Below are 17,452 nucleotides of genomic sequence, written 5' to 3' on the forward strand. Positions count from 1 at the left end.
AGCTAATGAAGAAATAATACACACTGGCAATCCCTTTGAATGAGTTTGGAATCACATAGCAGTTCAGAGATGAATATTACAAACGCAAGGATTTGCCACCTTAGAGACACATAAGCTCCCCATAAACTGAATGGGACAGCTGGTAGTGGGCTGATTTAAATGTTAAAGTGAACAGCCAAAACAAGGGACTTCACAATTATCTGGTTGTTTCCAGGCCGTTTACAGACCGACAATTTAGACTAACTGGATTGCCTGATTTAATAGCATAACTATATAGTGACTAATCAGCCAGAATGTTCTCCTCAAACACTCATCATCACATTATACTCCTGCTCAAGAACGTGTATCGGCCCCTTAATGCTCCTCATGCCAAATCTAAGGCATTTCTGCCCAGCTTTCAATATGACCTCTGATAAGACCTAAACCTACTAAGCAGTTTTACCAGTTGCTCATCCTCAACATGCCTAAGGCAGGCATGCCTGACCTCCCGCACACTGCTCCCCCAGGCCTACCACGAGAGGTGGCATCAGACACACGGGAATGAGCAAAGGATCTGGGCTTCAGCTTTGCCACTCGCTGTGTGATATCAGCCAAATTACTAATAAAAACACTAACTCATATTAAAGTGTTTATTAAATGCCATGGCCAGATGAAGCACCTATATTCATGGTCTCATATAATTCTCCCAACAACCGTGTGAGATAGACACTGTTTTATTTCCCTTTTGTAGATGCTAAAACAGAAGCTTTAGAAGTTTGCTCGTTTGTTTAACAAACACCAGGTGCTGTGCTGTGCACTGAGAATATAACAGTAGATGAGACAAGACCTCTGTTCTCATAGAGCAGGGAGTGGCTAGAGGCCATGCAATAAACAAGTAAATACAGGAAGTGGATGACTTAGGAAAGTGGTATATACCCTAATAAGACAGCAGTGTGATGAACAGCAGCTGGGGGAGAGTGGGCGGCACTATCGTGGTCAGGTGGTTAGAGAAGGCTCCTCAGGGGTGACGTTTTCATTTTAGATGTCGAGGCATGAATGTCGTTGAGAAGTCAGCTATGCCGAGGGGACATCTAGGGAACAGGGCTCCAAGCAGCAGAAACAGCAAATGCAAATGCAATGAAATCTAACAAGTCTAATTTGGCCACAGTGAGCTGAGCAAAGGGGAGAGCAGTACCAGTGAGGCCCAGAGGAGGCAGGGCCGGGTCACTCAGGGCCGTGTGGGTCACGATGAAGAGACAGATTTCCTGCAACAGGAAGTCATTGGCAGGTTTCAAATAAGGGAAGGACTTGACTGATTCATACTTTTAAAGATCTCTTTGTGGACTTCCCTGGTGGTCCAGGGGTGAAGAACCCGCCTTCCAACACAAGGGACATGGATTCAATCCCTGATCGGGGAACTAAGATCTCCAACATGCTGCGGATCTTAGCACACCACAATTGGAGAAGCCTGCGCACTGCAATGAGGCAAAAAAAGAAAAAAAGATCTTTTTGGCTGCTGTGTGGAAAAGAGGTCAAAAAGCAGAGAGGAAGCTGGAGGATTCGTTGGGAGACTGATTTGGTTGTCCCAGCAACATACGATGATTGTGATCAACGTATCCCAGTAGTGACAGGCATGGAGACAGGGGATGGAGGTGGGGAAATGTTGACCAAAACCATCAACCAGGCACAGTGACAACCACTTTCTGAGTAGTCTCACAACAGGAGGTCCCAATAAGGAACATGGTGTTGCTGTCCAAAAAACTAACCAGAATTTGGGAGGGACCAAAAGGAGGAGGAGATAGCCAGATTCCCAGATTCCTTCACACTGGAATCCATCCTGGCTGAGGGATGCATGTGCCACCAGGAAGGACCCTGAGTCAGACCAAATATGGGCACAGGCAAGATGAGTGGCCTGAGACAATCCGGAAGCTAACCCCATCACCATAAAACCTGAGGCTCTGAGCCACGTGGCAGAGCAGTTCTCCTGGGCTCCTTACCCTGCTGCTCTCTAACTAGGTGCCCCTTTCCAATAAAGTCTCTTTCTTCATCACCACATGTATCTCCTTGGACAATTCATTTCCAAGTGTTAGACAAGAGTCCACTCTTGGGCTCTGGAAGGGGTCCCCCCTCCTGCAACAAAATTGGAGCATATTTTGCAGATTGAGCTGACCCGATTTGATGATGAATATGGAAGATTAGAGAGAAAGGAATCAGGACAGCTCCTCACGATGGTGCCAATGGTTGAGATGAAGAAGGCTGGAATAGAGCAGAAATCAAGGGTTCTACTTTGGTCTTCTTAAGTTTTGATACATACTAGACCTCCACGCAGAGATGCCAGTTAGGCTGTTGGACCTCCAGTCTTTTGAAGCATAATGTGGAAGATTGGGGTTATTCATCTAGAAGTCATCAGAAGATAGATGGGGTTTAAAGCCAACAGTGTTGAAGGGGCTCAAAGAATGTTACCCCAAAATATTCAATGTTGGCATAAGGATTACTCTGAGCTAGAGGCAATAGAGAAACAACAGATGCAGGAAAAGCTCTCTACCCCTCCCCTATAAGCCCAAAGGTAAGGTATAAATTTTCCTTTGTGAAGGTGTCCCCCTCCTCTCAACTATAGCAGGAAAGAAGAACAACTCTTAATCACCAGAGACACTTCTCACCCCAAGACTGCAAGAGATGGAGTCTGCACAACAAAGCTTACTAAAATAACCCTTACCTTCCATTGAAAAGGTTTTTTGAAAGTGTTAGTCACTCAATCATGTCCTATTCTTTATGACCCCATGAACTGTAGCCTGCCAGGCTCCTCTGTCCATAAGTTTTCCCCATATGTTTACCTTCTCACAGCCTATTGCTCCTAGAAGCCCAAACCCTTGTCTCTTCCTTATAACTTCTCCACAATTTACAGCTTTGTTAAAATGGCATATAAGCCCCAGGCTTAACTGCTCTTTCTTTGGTTCTTCAATTCTTTTCTATAAAGGCCTCCATATGCATACATAATAAGCCTTTTCTTATGTTCATCTCTTTTATCAATTTAATTTGCAGTGCTCCAGGTTTAGAACCTAAGGGGACAGAATAAAAAAGTTTTCCTGTCCTACAGGTCGAGTGACAAGGTCTGGAAAGAGAATCCAGGGAGAAAGGGACCCTCTAACAGTAAGAGAGCAGAGAGGAGAGGTTTCAGCAAAGGAGACTGGATGGCAGCCAGTGCGGGTCAAGGAGTGCATGGTGCCTCAAAAGCCAAGAGAAAAGAGGATTTCAAGGAGGAATGGCCAGTGGTGTCAAATGTTGCTGAGATGCTGAGTAAGATGAAGATAGGGAAGTCATCACTGGAATTATAGTAAGGAGGCCATGGGGGATCTTACAAGAGCAGACTCGGTGGAAATATGGGGCTGGACTCTGGTTTGAGGTGGATCCAGTGGAGGAAGAGAGATGTTGACTACTCTTTTGAGATGTTTTCCTGTAAAAAGAAGCAGCGAAATGGGGAGGCAGCTGGAGGATGATGAAAAGGGTCAAGGGAGGGGTCTATTAAGAAGGAAGAAAATACAGCATGTTTGCATACTGGAGGACAGACCATGGTGTGTGTAATGGCAAAAACAAAGTCTTTGAGAAAGCTGGACAGGATGAGACCCAGTGAGGCAGGCATTTGAAAGTGGGCAGTCCATCTGCTGTTTTAAGGGAGAGGCAGCTCCACATGATGAACGGATTTGGAGTTGTAAAGATGAAAGAGTCTCTGTCTGATTACTTTTATTTTCTCAATGAAGTGTGAGCAGAGAGTGAGGGGTGTGGGAGGCTAGGAAGTCAGCCTCCCTGGGAAGAAGACGAATAAGCGGTGAACTGACACAGTAGGAAGATAGGAGGAGGGTCTGCCAGGATGGAGTGTCTGGCTGGTCCCCAGGGTCATTAATTTAAAGTTGGACTGGTCAGCATCTTTGCATGATTTTTTTCTAGTCACATGGAGCAGCTTGGGCACAGGTAAGGAATGGGTGGAAAGCTGGTATTTTGATGGTATCAGGGTAGGTATTGGAGAAGGCAATGGCAACCCCCTCCAGTACTCTTGCCTGGAAAATCTCATGGACAGAGGAGCCTGGAAGGCTGCAGTCCATGGGGTCTCGAAGAGTCAGACACGACTGAGCGACTTCACTTTCACTTTTCACTTTCATGCATTGGCGAAGGAAATGGCAACCCACTCCAATGTTCTTGCCTGGAGAATCCCAGGGGTGGAGGAGCCTGGTGGGCTGCCGTCTATGGGGTCACACAGAGTCAGACATGGCTGAAGTGACTTAGCAGCAGCAGCAGGGTAGGTATAGGGACACAATGCAGGGAGAGAGAGGGGCAAGGAAGTTAAGGGTCCTCGCAGAGAGTGAATCTAAGCTGGGTTAGGAAAGAAATGAGGGCCCAAAGAAAATAATGGAAACATCAGAGTAGAGACTACAGATTTGGGATCCAAGGAATACTATATTGGGGCAACAGAGGATGTGAGCTGGAAAAGTAGGAGGTGGTGACCAGAAGATGGGCTTTGAAGGCAGTGCAGCTCACTAGTCATAGCTCTGAAGGCAGTGCAGTTCACTGGTCATGGACGGAACAGAGGACTTGCTGGAGGGGGATAGAGGAAAACACTGCTATAGATGATATGGTCAAGGAATGTGAGGCTGGGGTCTTGGATGGGTCATGCCTGGGAGATTGGACAGGGGTGGAGATGAAGGCAGTGAGCCGGACTTCTTAAGTGAGTGGCCAGAAGATGTTCCCTGGCAACCCCCCTAGTGAATGACAGAGCTGGAACCCTAAGGCAGGCCAGGGTCCTCAGCACTTGCCTGTAATCACTACACTATAAATGTATTCATTCTTAACATGGAGGCGCCTACAGGACCAGCCTGCTTGGCTGAATAATGCACAGCAATGAGCTTTATAATGCACTTTCCACATGTTGGGCATATGCTCTGTTGGTTGGACCACTCCAGCGGACCTGAGCAACTCCAGTCGGAACAGGGCACACCACTCACATCAGCTCTTGAAATCTATGCCTCTGAACTGCCCACTGGTCAAGTGTAATGTTTATGAATTGGACCAGAACCCCTTGACTTTAGGGACTGGGCTGCCTCAGAGATCTGGGGTCTGTGTAGCAATGGCAGTAAGGGGACTTGATGTGGCTGCTGGCTTCCTGACATACCGGCTGCATGCTGCATCTCACTTGAAATACACTGGTGTCCCTGGCTACTTACAGATGCACCAGAGTGAATCCCTCTGCAAACTGAAGCTTTCTTTTACAAAGTGAATCATCATCTGATTAAGTGGAGATTTTCGTATTTTACTTTTTTGTTAAACTGGTGTCTAAGTAAAGTTGAAAATCTTGGAAATGACCAATTATTCAAATTTATGTTCATTCCACAAGTATTCATGGAGCCCCTCCCTCCCATGTGCCAAGCCCGGTGCCAGGCATGGGGAGATGGAGCAGAGAACAGGAGAAAGAGGCTCTGGGTATGGGGAGGGTCAGGCCCTGCAGTCGCACTCAACATGGGCAGTTTTGTGTTTTCTTTTCCCTCCCTGGCCTGGGCTATCCCTGCAGCTTTTCTGGCAGGTCCTGGTGTGAGCAGCTCACCACGAGGCGTTCAGAATTCAGAACACTTGGCAGCAAGGGGATGAGATCGTGGCCATTTGGAAAGGATTAGGGAGAAGTCACGCGGAGTGCGATTTGAGGCTTATGTTTATCTCAACTGTAACTTTCCAGAAAGCTGGGACACCCCCATTCCAATAAAAGCTTTCCCAAGTATTTTTAGAGGCATTGTGATGGTGCTCAGCTGTGTGGATGAGGTGGTTTTCTGGATTTGTGGAACTGCATTTAGTTACTTATAAAACTTCTGTTCAATTTATGAGCCAACATCTGGTTTCTAAGGGGTGTGCCATGGGCTAGTGATGGAGAAGGTAGAGCTATTGAGCTGAGAGACAGAATTCAGCAGGGCTTCCTTGTGGCTAGAAGCTGCTGTGATGGCCAGGGCCAGATGGGCCATCTGGGTTGGAGGGAGAGCTGGGACCAGAAGCCTGGCTTCATTGTTCAGAACTGAACTTTTCCCACCACTCCTGGGGCACTGGGGCTGAGGCTCAGAATCATCTGGTTTGGTTTCACTCCAGTAATTCTGCCGGGCCCCAGGCAGGGTAGGACAAGGACCCGGCTGACTCAGAGAGCCACGGAGACAGCACTGTTCGCCAGGGGATCCCCAGCCAGAGTGAGCTGGCTGTCTGCTGCACACCTGCCAGCCACTGAGAGATCGTTAAACCAGTGACCCAGCAGAAGGGCCAGTGCACAGCCAGCCCCTCTGGCTCCGCAGGGCGGGGGAGAAAGGCAGGCGCTGGGAGGTTCCTGGAGCCCAGCCCGCACCCAGCTTTTTCAACTCTCTTTTTATTATTTCCAGCAGTCCAAGGTTTTCAGTTACTCACACTCATTTATTCATTCCATCCATTCAACATACGTTGATTAATCGCCGACTTTGTGCCAAGCATTCTGCTCCATGATTTGCAGAAACTACCTCTTTGCTTTTCAATTATCTCCATCTCCAGACACGGTGCCCACTTCATAGTAGTCATTCAATGCATGGCTGCTTCCATATGGCTATCACTGTCATTAACTAGCGGTGATAAGCACGACTAAGACAGGGCTCCTGACCTGGAGGAAGGAGAAAGGACACCTACTGGGTTCTGGGTCCTGTGCCAGACTTTGCTATACCTTAGCCCACTGCACAGAGGCTGGCATTATTGCCAGGGAAACTGGCATCGAAACAGATAATGACCACGTGTCTTGGGGCAGTAAGAGGGGCTCCAAGAAGGTCTCACTCTTGTGGTCTCATCTGAGCTGCAACTTGAAAACCAAGTTCATTTGGTGGAAAATGGAAAGAAAGGGAAGACCATCCAGGTGGAGAAAACAGTATGAACAATGGCCTGGAGCCTAAACGCGCCTGGAATTCAGGGGTAGGCTGTGTGGGAGGGTGAGGTGGAGGGGGCTGGCCAGAAGTTGAGAGTGGCTAGAGTTGGGGGTGCACTGGTGGGTCCTAGGTTTCATGCATTCCCTCAATGTCTGAGCAGGTCTGCCTCTAAGACATGACCTTGGATAGTCCTGAGCTGGCCATGTCCCCAGAGTTTCCTGGCTGGTGTGCTCAAGTGCGGACCTTCGGGTTATTTGCTTTTCTGTTCCCACCTCTCCTTGGCCACTGCTGCTATCCCAAGTACAAGGCTGAGGGCCCTCAGGTCATGAGGTCCTTTCTCTGGGCAGGAGCTGGGTGCGATGGGCCCTGAACGTTCCCATTAACACAGCTCCTAGAGTTGTAGTCAGCTCTGCACAGAGTACCCTGCTCATCCACACTCTTGCCTGTCTGCAGCCTCCCTCAGAAAGGATGCATGGTGGTGTGGGATGGAAAGCAGGCAGCCCTTGGCTCAGCATAGCCACTGGGGCTACAAGGAGCACAGCAGAACCAAATCCAAATCCCTAAACTGTGCCTGAGCCCTTGCTGACACAGCCGCACATTCACCTCCTCTGCCCCCACTACTCAGCAGACCCTAGACTGGGCTGGGACTCGTCTCCCTCTGTGGCTGTGCGTGGCTCGGGGCAACAGAGAGGTTGTTGTGCAGTCAGGGCTCCTGAATCCTCTATCCTGCCCCTGATTCCTTTGCTGTGTAACCCCAGGCAAGTCGCTTAACCTCTCTGAGCTGTCTCATCATCTGTGAAATGGGAATACAGCATTCTCTTTGCTGTTCTGGGGTTTGGGGAAAGATTCCTGAGTAAACACAGGAAAAACACTGTACAGGGGAAACATAACACGTGTGTATGGCGGGGGCGGGGGTGATAATCAAAGGGATCAGAGATGCTTCCGGTACCCTCTGGCTCCCCAGAACAAAGGCCCTGACTCCTGGCAGGGTGGAGTCTGGAGAGGGAACATGCTGGCAGGCTCTGCAGCCTCACCTCTCCTGCCCTAGACCTGGGGATGCTGTCTCCACCCATCGGGGGAGCTGAGGAGCCCCAGAGTGAAGGGAGTAGCAGCACCTGGCTCCCCCAACAATGGGGTGACGCCATAGTGCCATCCTACAACTGCCTCTCCGTACAGTGCCAACACCAAACCCGCCTCAGAGAAGCATGGTGAGGCCTGGCCTGAGCCATGTCTGGTCTCTCTGCTGGTCTCAGCTCCACGACCTCCCCCTAAGCCCAGGCTCTGCCAAGAGGCCCCAGCCCACCAAACACAGAGGGTGGGCGGTGGGGGATAGAGGGTGGCTTCCCAGGGCTCTGCTTGAGAGATGAAGACCAGAGACACAGCAGGGACACCGGTCTAAACCACCATTCGGTCACTCGTTCAGTTATTCACCAATCTTCTTTGAAAAGATCAAACAGCACACACACGAGGCATTAAAAATTCTAGTTGAAGACCCAAAGAAAATGCATTTTAAAGAGCACCCTCCCAGGTCAGTTATGTAACAGCATCAGACAGCAATGAGCCCCAGAGATAGTGGCCCATGAAAGGGTGGTAGATGCCACAGGGCAGGGGTGGCGAGACCCAGAGGGCTGGACGCGGAACAGTGGGTCAGGGCTGAACTCAGCTTCCCTTTGCACAGGTGGCAGTGCAGGGCTCGCCCATGAGGCTCACCCTGTTCTGAGGGGCTGATGCTTTCTGAGGGCTCGCCAGGCACTGCACACACAGATTAGCTCCTTCTTCCCTTGTGGGCGCCCATGGGCAGGGGGCATTGCTATCCTCACTTTTCAGAGGAGGAAACTGAGGTGAGAAGAGGCATGCCCTCTCACTAGGAGCGCATGGCTCGGAAGTGGCAGAATTGGGCCCGGGACCCAGTCTGCAGAGTTGGTGTGCTTAGCCTGCACTGAGTGCATCAGAGGATGTGAGCGAGCAGCCTTCCTAGATATGAGAACATCAGAGCGGAAGAGACCCAGGTGACCCCAGCACTCCCTACTTTTAGGAATGAAGACCCTGTGGCCTGCATGGTGACCAGTCCTGCTCTCAGCTGTGCAGCCAGTGAGCGGCAGTGTGGGTCTAGGTTGCAGTCCCTGACTCACTGCTGCTTCTTTATACCCATGCTGCGTCCAGTGCAGTCTGGGAACCAAGAATATGGGCATCTCTGGGAGCTAGTGAGGAATGCAGAGTCTCAGGGTCCTCCCAGACCTCCTGAAACCGACACCCGTACTATGATCAGAGCTAGTAATTCGGATACTGTCTTGACTGAGAAGCACTGCTCCGTGTGCCCCACCTTCTTGGTCGGCAGTATCTGTTACTGGGAAAATAATGCCATTGTGTCCAGACACTGTAAGACTTCGGCTACTGTCTGCTTTCTGTAATAGGTGGCTTGCTGTTTTTTGTTGACAAAAAGGTATAAATGCTTGGGGAAAGTTCTAGAGGATTCTTACAGTGTTATCCAGCTGGAATATTCTAGAGATAGGTATCTGCTTCATGTGGCACAGTTCTGGGCCAGTCCAGGCTGGGGTCCTTGGCCACAGTCAGGACCAAAGGGACGCACCCTCTCCGTCAGCTGGCTTGGCCCAGAAGTGGTGGCAGACATCCCTGGGAACGCAGGGGATAGGAAGGAAGAGGCTCCAGGTATTCCCTCTCTGTCTTTGATGGCTGGGAAGCTGTTCCTGTTTTCCTTCCTGCCCTTCTCCACTCACCCAAATTTCCCAAAGAAAGTGGCCCTCAGTAAAGCAGGGGAAGCTGAAGATGCTGAAGCCACTGCCTTGTTCAGGGCTCACAGCTCAGTCCCAGGGACTGAGCGCAATCCTGGAGAAAACTAAGTGGACCTGTGGCTGTTTCCATGGAGCAATTTGCTGGGTAACTGTCTAGTCTCTTCTAGGCTCTGTAGAGGTTGTAGGCTCAGCTCAGGAGAGATCAGACAGTCCTTCACTCCAAAGGGACTGGCCCCAAGAGCCATGAAGATGGCAGTGTCTCCTGACTATCAATTTCACTGCTGGGAATTCAACCCGAGGAGATATTGCATGAAGAGAAGGCCATCTGCATAAAGATAATCACTGTGGTATTATTCAAAATAGCCCCCCAAACTGAGAACCACACCCAGATACCCAACAATAGGGGTAGTAACTTATAGCACATCATTTAGATAGAATATTAGGCACTCATTAAAATTAGTATGTGGTGCTTCCCTGGTGGTCCAGTGGTTAAGAATCCATCTTACAATGCAAGGGATACCGGTTCAATCTCTGGTCTGGGAAGATCCCACATATTGCAGAGCAACTAAGCCCCTGCGCCACAGCTACTGAGCCTGCGCTCTAGAGCCCACAAACTGCAACCGCCGAGCCCACGCACCTAGAGCCCCTGCTCCACAGTAAGAGAGAAGCCACCACAAGGAGAAACCAGCAAACCACAATGAGGAGAAGCCCCCGCTTGCTGCAACCAGAGAAAGTCCACGTGCAGCAACGAAGACACACCGCAGCTAAAAAATGAATACATAAAACTAGGATGTGCAGGACATGTGGAAAGATGGAGACAACACTGATGATACTATAAAGTGTTAGACCAAAAGCAGCTCAGCTCAGCACTTGTCAATTAGTCTCCTCTCATTTTCCTACAAAAGAAAGGAGTGCAAGGGACCTTGCAAAAATGAAAACAGTTATATGAGAGCAGAGTATTATGAGTTATCATAATTATTGATTATTTACAATGTGCTGGGTCCAGTGCTGGTTGCTGAAGAAGGAGCAATGAATTAGAATGCATTTTCCTCGCTGTCCATCTAGAGTTTCAAATCTAATGATGGATTCCTCCTCCCAAATGTCCTTCAAAGTTGTCACAGTGTCATCTTCCAATTAAAAAAAAAAAACAAACTGATGAGAAAAATAAGCAAAGAAAGGTACTCCTCTCCTTCTGGGTAATGTATTTCACTCCCGGCATCAGAGCCAGCTCCAGCTGGATTACATACATGTCAGAAGAAAACCAAACGTAAATGGGGTAGTGACATTTCGGTCTTATAATGTCTTAGTTTCCTTTGAAACAAAAACATTTTAAAAACTCCATGTTAAAAAGGAAGAAAAAAGTTAGAACTTGTTACTAATCTTGCAGTTGAATAATTAAGTATGCCTAATTCTGAAAGTAGCAACCTAAATTATTCAGTGCCAAAACTGACATCTCTCATACCTACACCATCCCGGCTAGAGCGGCATGGTTTTAGCTTTATAGCTAAAATACGCTGCCAGAAAACCTAATAAAAGGAAGCAAAAATATTTCTGTTTATATCAAGCTGCCATTTGAGAGAGACTTTTAAATATGTTCTTCCCTATGTGTAAATCTGACAGCAGTTGCATAATTAAAACCCCAGTGGAGAGTTTCCTTTTAATCTTTTCAAAGTAAACCAATAAAACATCCTTTAGGATGTGAAATGACGGATTAATACTCTTTGTATGTTTGAATATCATTCACCTAGGGACTGCCTCCAAGAATACTGTGTAGTACTAAAAGAACACCAGTTACTGTCTTTATCTTCAGGACTTCAAGTTATCATGGGAGATGCAGATAACAACATGCCAAAGGCGATACATGCATGGTTGTGAGTTCTGCTTGCTTAGGATTTTGTTAAATGGAGGAATGAATAACTGAATGCATTTACATTAAAACAAACTTGATTTCATCTCCTTGGGAATATGTCACAGAGCACAAATGGGAGAAATAATTGCCCAGGATTTCAGTTCAGTGTAAGCAATCAATATGAATAATTTAGACCACAAAGTGGATTTTCATTTTACTTGAGCTATTCAGACTGAATTTCTATTCAGCCTCAACGACCACTGAACAATCACTGGCAAATCTTCCCACTGGGTCTATGTTGCGTGGACACACATGTGTTTCACAATTGCAAATTACCTAGCTCCAGATATGGGCCTTGTTCAAGCCAAATGTCAGGACAAGTATTCCACCTCATCAGGACGTTTCATCTAACCTGAGTATATACAGCCACACCTGAATTTTTCTTCTATCTCTCCCTCTAGCTGAAGGCCCATTCCTGACACTTCTTTCCTTCCTCTATGCACACACACACACACACACACACACACACGAACTGGTGCAAAAGAAGGCAGAGAGCTGGTGGCTACTGTTCTTGGACCAGAATTTCCCCAAATGTCTCCTGCTTGCTAGCATTTCTGTCTCTGACCTTCTTGGTACTGGCTCTTGTCTTTCCAGCTGTCTAAGACTTGCCAGATGCTTCTTTCTAGCCTGTCTGACCTCTAAGGTGTGTCTGATCCTTCAAGTTCTCTCTGGACTTCATTGTTGGCCTGACCAACAGACCAGTCCATCTGCTCAGCCCTGCTGCAGTGTCAGACACACACACACGTTATTAAATACTTCAGCCTCAAACAAGAATGTGCCCACCAGTTATATGAATGAAACTGGTAGAATAAACACAGCATAACTTGGATTCTGGACCCAGCTGAACACATAATTAACTGTGACCTGAGACACATCCCTTAACACTCTGAGCCACATGGGACTGGACCAAAGGACTCGTCCTTGTTCCAATCATCATTAGTGAGGCTAGCCAAGATGTGGCGCCCATGAACACTGCAATTCAGCTGCCCTTGTTGGAATATGCTTCAACCCTTGCCTTGTAGAATAAGCTTTAACCTTCAAAATATAGCACTCAGGGCCTGATATACACATTATATCACAATATATCATTTATGGGATAAATGACGGCACAGTTTTCTACACTAAGGTCTAGACAAATCTGTTAGATGGGTCTACACAATACAAGAAAATGTCCACATTGCTGCATGGATCATGAAAGTGAAAGTGAAGTCGCTCAGTTGTGTCCGACTCTTTGCGACCCCATGGACTGTAGCCTACCAGTCTCCTCCCTCCATGGGATTCTCCAGGCAAGAGTACTGGAATGGGTTGCCATTTCCTTCTCCAGGGGATCTTCCCAATCCAGGGATCAAACCCGGGTCTCCTGCATTCCAGGCAGACACTTTAACCTCTGAGTCACCAGGGAAGAAAATAAAACTGAGTGCATGCTAATTTTCCTCTTCACTGGGTGAGATGGTAGATATCGAATCCTGACAGCCCATTTTGGACTCAGCTTTGGCTCCCTGAGCTGCTGAATCCATAAAAGCACCAGTAGTGATAATCATTGTCTCTGAAGACTCAGGGCATTTAAGGGAAAGGAACTATATAAACAGAAGTGAAACTGACGTATGTAGGTCTTTACTTAAATTTCATCCAAGTACATTTTTGCAAAAGAAGACTGAAATAAAAATCATGCTACTTCAGGATTCAGCAGAACTTATCTAACTTCCTGAGACCATGACAGCAGGTGGGTTACTGGCAGAGACCCTGCTACCTACGTGGCCCTCTTGGCACCTCTGCAAAGGGGCTAGTTGAATGCTGAGCTGTCCACCAGCTGAATCTGGTCCCTAAGTCCAGCTCTTATCCAAGATGAATGTCTCCCTGCAGCAGAATTTGGAAACAATGTGCTGGGTCATTTGTAACATAGCCACAAGCTTCAGCATAGTCCTCCTACAAGGCTTGCCTACATTCCCAAACACAAATCAAGAAAGAGAACATAGTTTCTTTCTGCTTGACTAAAAAACAGCCAATCCTGCCAGTAGATTAAAGGCTCGGGCTTAGAACCATTTGCCAACATGTTGACTTGATTTCATGCATAGGGCTGAAAAGAAGCTGTAGAAGCCATGACTGGGCAGTGAATAAAGGCAGTGAATGAAGAATAAAGAAGGGAGCTCATCAGAAAGGCACAGAGACCACAGGTCCCTGGAATGAGGCCCCATCTAGACGGACTCATGGCCTGTAGGGGAAGGGGACACTGCTGTCACCTTTTCCCTTAACCAGTGGGTCCCATTAGGAAGCCAAAGTCAGAGCACACCACCGGGACAGAACTGCTGTGACTGTCCAATATGTGCACAGGTGTGCCTCTAGGTGAAAGCAAATGGGTGTGTTTAAAAGAGGAAGAGCACAAATCAATAATGAGCTATGAACACATGATGTCATCAGGACTAAGCATCTTTAGCACTTTTAAAGCACTTAAAAAAAAACTAGTTGCTATAGCAACTTGATGCAGTTCTTAAAAGGGGATTTTTTTTAAGGGGGTCATTTTATATCTTCAATCACCATAACAACATGATATAGCTTTTACAGGGTATTTTAATCCAGTTTGTTTGTGCTTTGGACTTGGGCCATATTTGCCTTTTCTATTTTAAGTCATCAGATCAAACATGACACATGAAAATTCATTGAAAAGAAGTCCTTTCGTAGACTATACATATACGCTCAGAGAGCCATCTCTAGCTGCTCATGTTCTCCACATGGATGCAGTCTTTCTGCCTTCCAGCAGCCATCTGCAATGGCTTACATTGGGCAGTTAGTCCACTTTCCAGGCCAGAATTCACCCAGAGAAGGCTGCCTATGAAATCCTTCACCTTTCAGTCCTGTGAGTCCAGTCCCCTCTGTCAAACCTACCACCAGCAGAGAGTGCTTTGAGGTGACTGGAAGCAAGAGCAGCCAAATGCTTTTTTTCACCCTGGGACTCGAAGGAGGAGTGGATGAGACACAGTCATGCCAAAGTGACAATGTTGTATTTATTCTGCACTCCATACAGTAATGGGAGGAGATCTGTTTCACATGACACCCAGAGAAATGGTGGGGGGGGGGGGATGGAGAAAGTGGGTAAGAGAAGAAGAGAGACAGAGACAGGGTGGAGTGGGGAGCAGTGGTGGCTCCCGAGTCTGTATAGAAGCAGCTCAGAGGAGGGTGAAAGAAGTGGGGGGAGGGGCTTCAAGGAACATTTACACAGCATTTCTTGTACTGTTACAAAACCATGAGCTGTTTTTACCGAAAATAAGAGGAAGGGATGATGGAAAGTATAGAGAAACTAATCCCTGCATTCAAGCTACCCCTTGGTGCCAATATTTATTGGAAAAGATAACAAGGTTACAAAGAAAAGAGGTCAAGAAATTGGAGGGAAATTGCGGGGTGGGTACTAAGGGCAGAAAACCAGAATCAGAGCAGCTGAAGTCCTGTTCTCCGAGTCTAATGGGCTTTTTGCTTTGGGAAGGGATGGTACAGACTGTAGGAAAAAGGGGGAAGGAGACCTGGGGATTAGTCTGGAAAATGGTCACCTTTTCCAAGGTAAAGGGTCTAGAGGACTCAGGGAAAACGCGTGGGAAAAGAAAGAAGAGAGGGAAAAGAGAGAAAAACGCCGAGTGGAGAGAGAAAGGGCTTTCCAGATTACCTGGACGAGGAAACCGAGGACGGGGAGCAGTGAGAAATAAGAAGGAAGCCCCAGGCCCCCTATACATACTCTCCCCTGTCCTTTTCAGAAGCGAACACTGAGGCACAGGAGGTTAGGTCACGGAGTTGGCAAGTGCTGGAGTGCAGGCGGGCCCCGGTCTGCCCCGTGCCCAGGTGAGGGTTCTCCCCATTTGGCCTCTCTGCCGGGCAGTCAGTCACCGCTGGGTAAGCGCCAGTGATGGGCCTTTCAGGCCACCTCCCGCGCCGAAAGCCAGTAAAGAAGACGAGGCAGTATGAGAGGGACTGGCGGAGAGGAGAGGGCGCGATGAAAGTAGGCGCTCGGGCATTAGAAGGGAAGAGGGAGCCGAAGGACGCGGCTCGAGCCCCGGAGCAGTGGAAAGGGCGGCAGGTGAAAGACGCGGAGAGGGAAGTCGCGCGCCGGGCGCGTAGCTCACCTATGGTCGACACCACTGTGCCCACGAAGTAGAAGGCGCCGGGGAAGTCCCAGCGCGGGCGCAGCGCATCGGCTCGGACGCCGGCTGCCAGCGCGGCCTCGTAGTGCCGGAGGAAGGCGCGCAGCTCCGGCTCGGCCACGCCGTGCGCCGCGCTGAAGTTGCGCAGCGTGGCGCCCCAGCGCGCCCGTGCCTCCGCCTCGCCCGGACTCTCGAGTGCCGAGAAGACGGTGGCGCCCGCCACCAGGTAGAGGCCGATGAGCGCCGCCAGCAGCACGAAGCGGCCCGTGTCCTCGTTGAGGTGTGAGCGGCGGCAGCAGCAGCAACAGCAGGAGGGGCGCGGCAGGCGGCGGCGGCAGCGGCGGGGCGGGGGCCGGGGGCTGCGGGAGGACATGGTCCGGAGCTCAGCCCCGGGGCCGGGGCGGCGCTCGGGGCCCGGGCCGCGACATCCCCCCCGCGGGAGCAGAAACGTGAGGATGGTGACCAGGGGGCTGGGGCCGCCGCGGAGCAGCCCGGACGGCAGGGCGCCTTCGCCTCCTCCTCGGCGCTCAGGCCGCACACGGGTCCCGCGGCCCTTCGGGCGCCAGAGCTGGGGCGCTCCTCTCCGCGCCCCGACGCCTGGCCGGCTCCCGCGGCTCCTTACCCACCGCCCTCGGGCGCGGGGGTCTCAATATAGGCCCCTGCCGCCTTGTGGCCGGAGTCCGCGGGGCCCCGGGCCTCATACTCCCCTCCAGACAGGCCGCGGGCTGCGGGCGGGGCGGGCTGTAGAGCCCGGGCGCCTAGGACTGGGACAGGGCAGCAGGGCACGGAGAGAGACCCCGGGGGCGTCCCATGAGGCGTTCCGGCCAAGCGGCTCCCAGACGCAGGCTCCGTGGGCAGCCCAGCTCCCGCCCCCGGGCTTGAGCTGGCGGCGTCGGCTTCGGAGCCTTGGAACCGAGCAGAGTCCGGGGAAGCGCTCCCTTTCCAGCTCCAGCCGGAGAGCCGCCCGCCACGGAGAGGCGGAGTCACCGGCGCCCGGGGCGGGGTGTTGGGCGGGGGGGTGGGGTGGGGAGTAAGGACGGGAGAGAAGGGGTGGGGAGCTGGGCTCCTGCGACGCCTTCCCGGTCGTTCTGGTGACACCAATGCGGGGCACCGAAGCAGGTGTCCGGGCTGCGGTGCAGCTACCACCCCGCCGGAGAACACCGTCCAGTCCTTCCCTGCGCTTCGGCCCCGGAATCCCTCCCTATGTCCAAGCGGCAGCCAAACTTTGCTCAACTTGACGTTGCCCTGCGGTCTCAGGTGCTGGAGGCCGAAAGACGCTAGTTCCCCAACACCGGGTTCTTGGGCTCCTGTCCGAAGTTTAAGTTCCCTTTCGCTCGCTTCTTCTTCCTGGATCCATCCACAGCACCCGGTCTCGGAGAGTTCCTTCGGGGGAGAGGATCCTTCTTAGGAGCGGGGGTGGGGTCATTGGGCTCCGGGCGGCGGGAGAACGAGGGCGTCTCCTCCCCCTGCCGACCGAGCGGGCGGCCGGCGTCAGCACCGCGGACAGCGCATCGGTGCCGCAGCCGCGGGGCGGGCGGCGCTCGGGCTGCGGGGACCCGCGGCACGGGCCCAGCCGGTCACCCTGATGCGCTACGCTCCCCAAACCCTCTTTCCCTTTCTGCCTCCCGTGTGTCCCCTCGACCCCTAAAGCAGGTGCGGTCGCTGAAGCAGAGTGCTGACAGGGCGGGGACGCTGCGGAATAGAGACGGGGGAGGAGTCAAGCGCGAGTAGGGGACCAAGGTGCCTCGGGAGGAGGGAGCGTTCAGGCCCACC

General features: G+C 50.6%; 1 protein-coding gene across 1 annotated transcript in view; it reads right to left on the minus strand.

The window, feature by feature from the left end:
• The window catches only part of KCNK12 (potassium two pore domain channel subfamily K member 12), a 53,041-nt gene extending 36,988 nt beyond the window's left edge, over positions 1 to 16,053 (minus strand). Inside the window, exon 1 of the mRNA XM_061432278.1 lies at positions 15,662 to 16,053. Coding sequence (XP_061288262.1) covers positions 15,662 to 16,052 — 391 coding nt within the window. The 5' untranslated portion in view covers position 16,053. The remainder of the gene's footprint in view (positions 1 to 15,661) is intronic.
• Between the last annotated feature and the right edge of the window lie 1,399 nt (positions 16,054 to 17,452).

Source organism: Bos javanicus, chromosome 11, assembly GCF_032452875.1.
Source record: "Bos javanicus breed banteng chromosome 11, ARS-OSU_banteng_1.0, whole genome shotgun sequence".
NCBI lineage: Eukaryota > Metazoa > Chordata > Mammalia > Artiodactyla > Bovidae > Bos > Bos javanicus.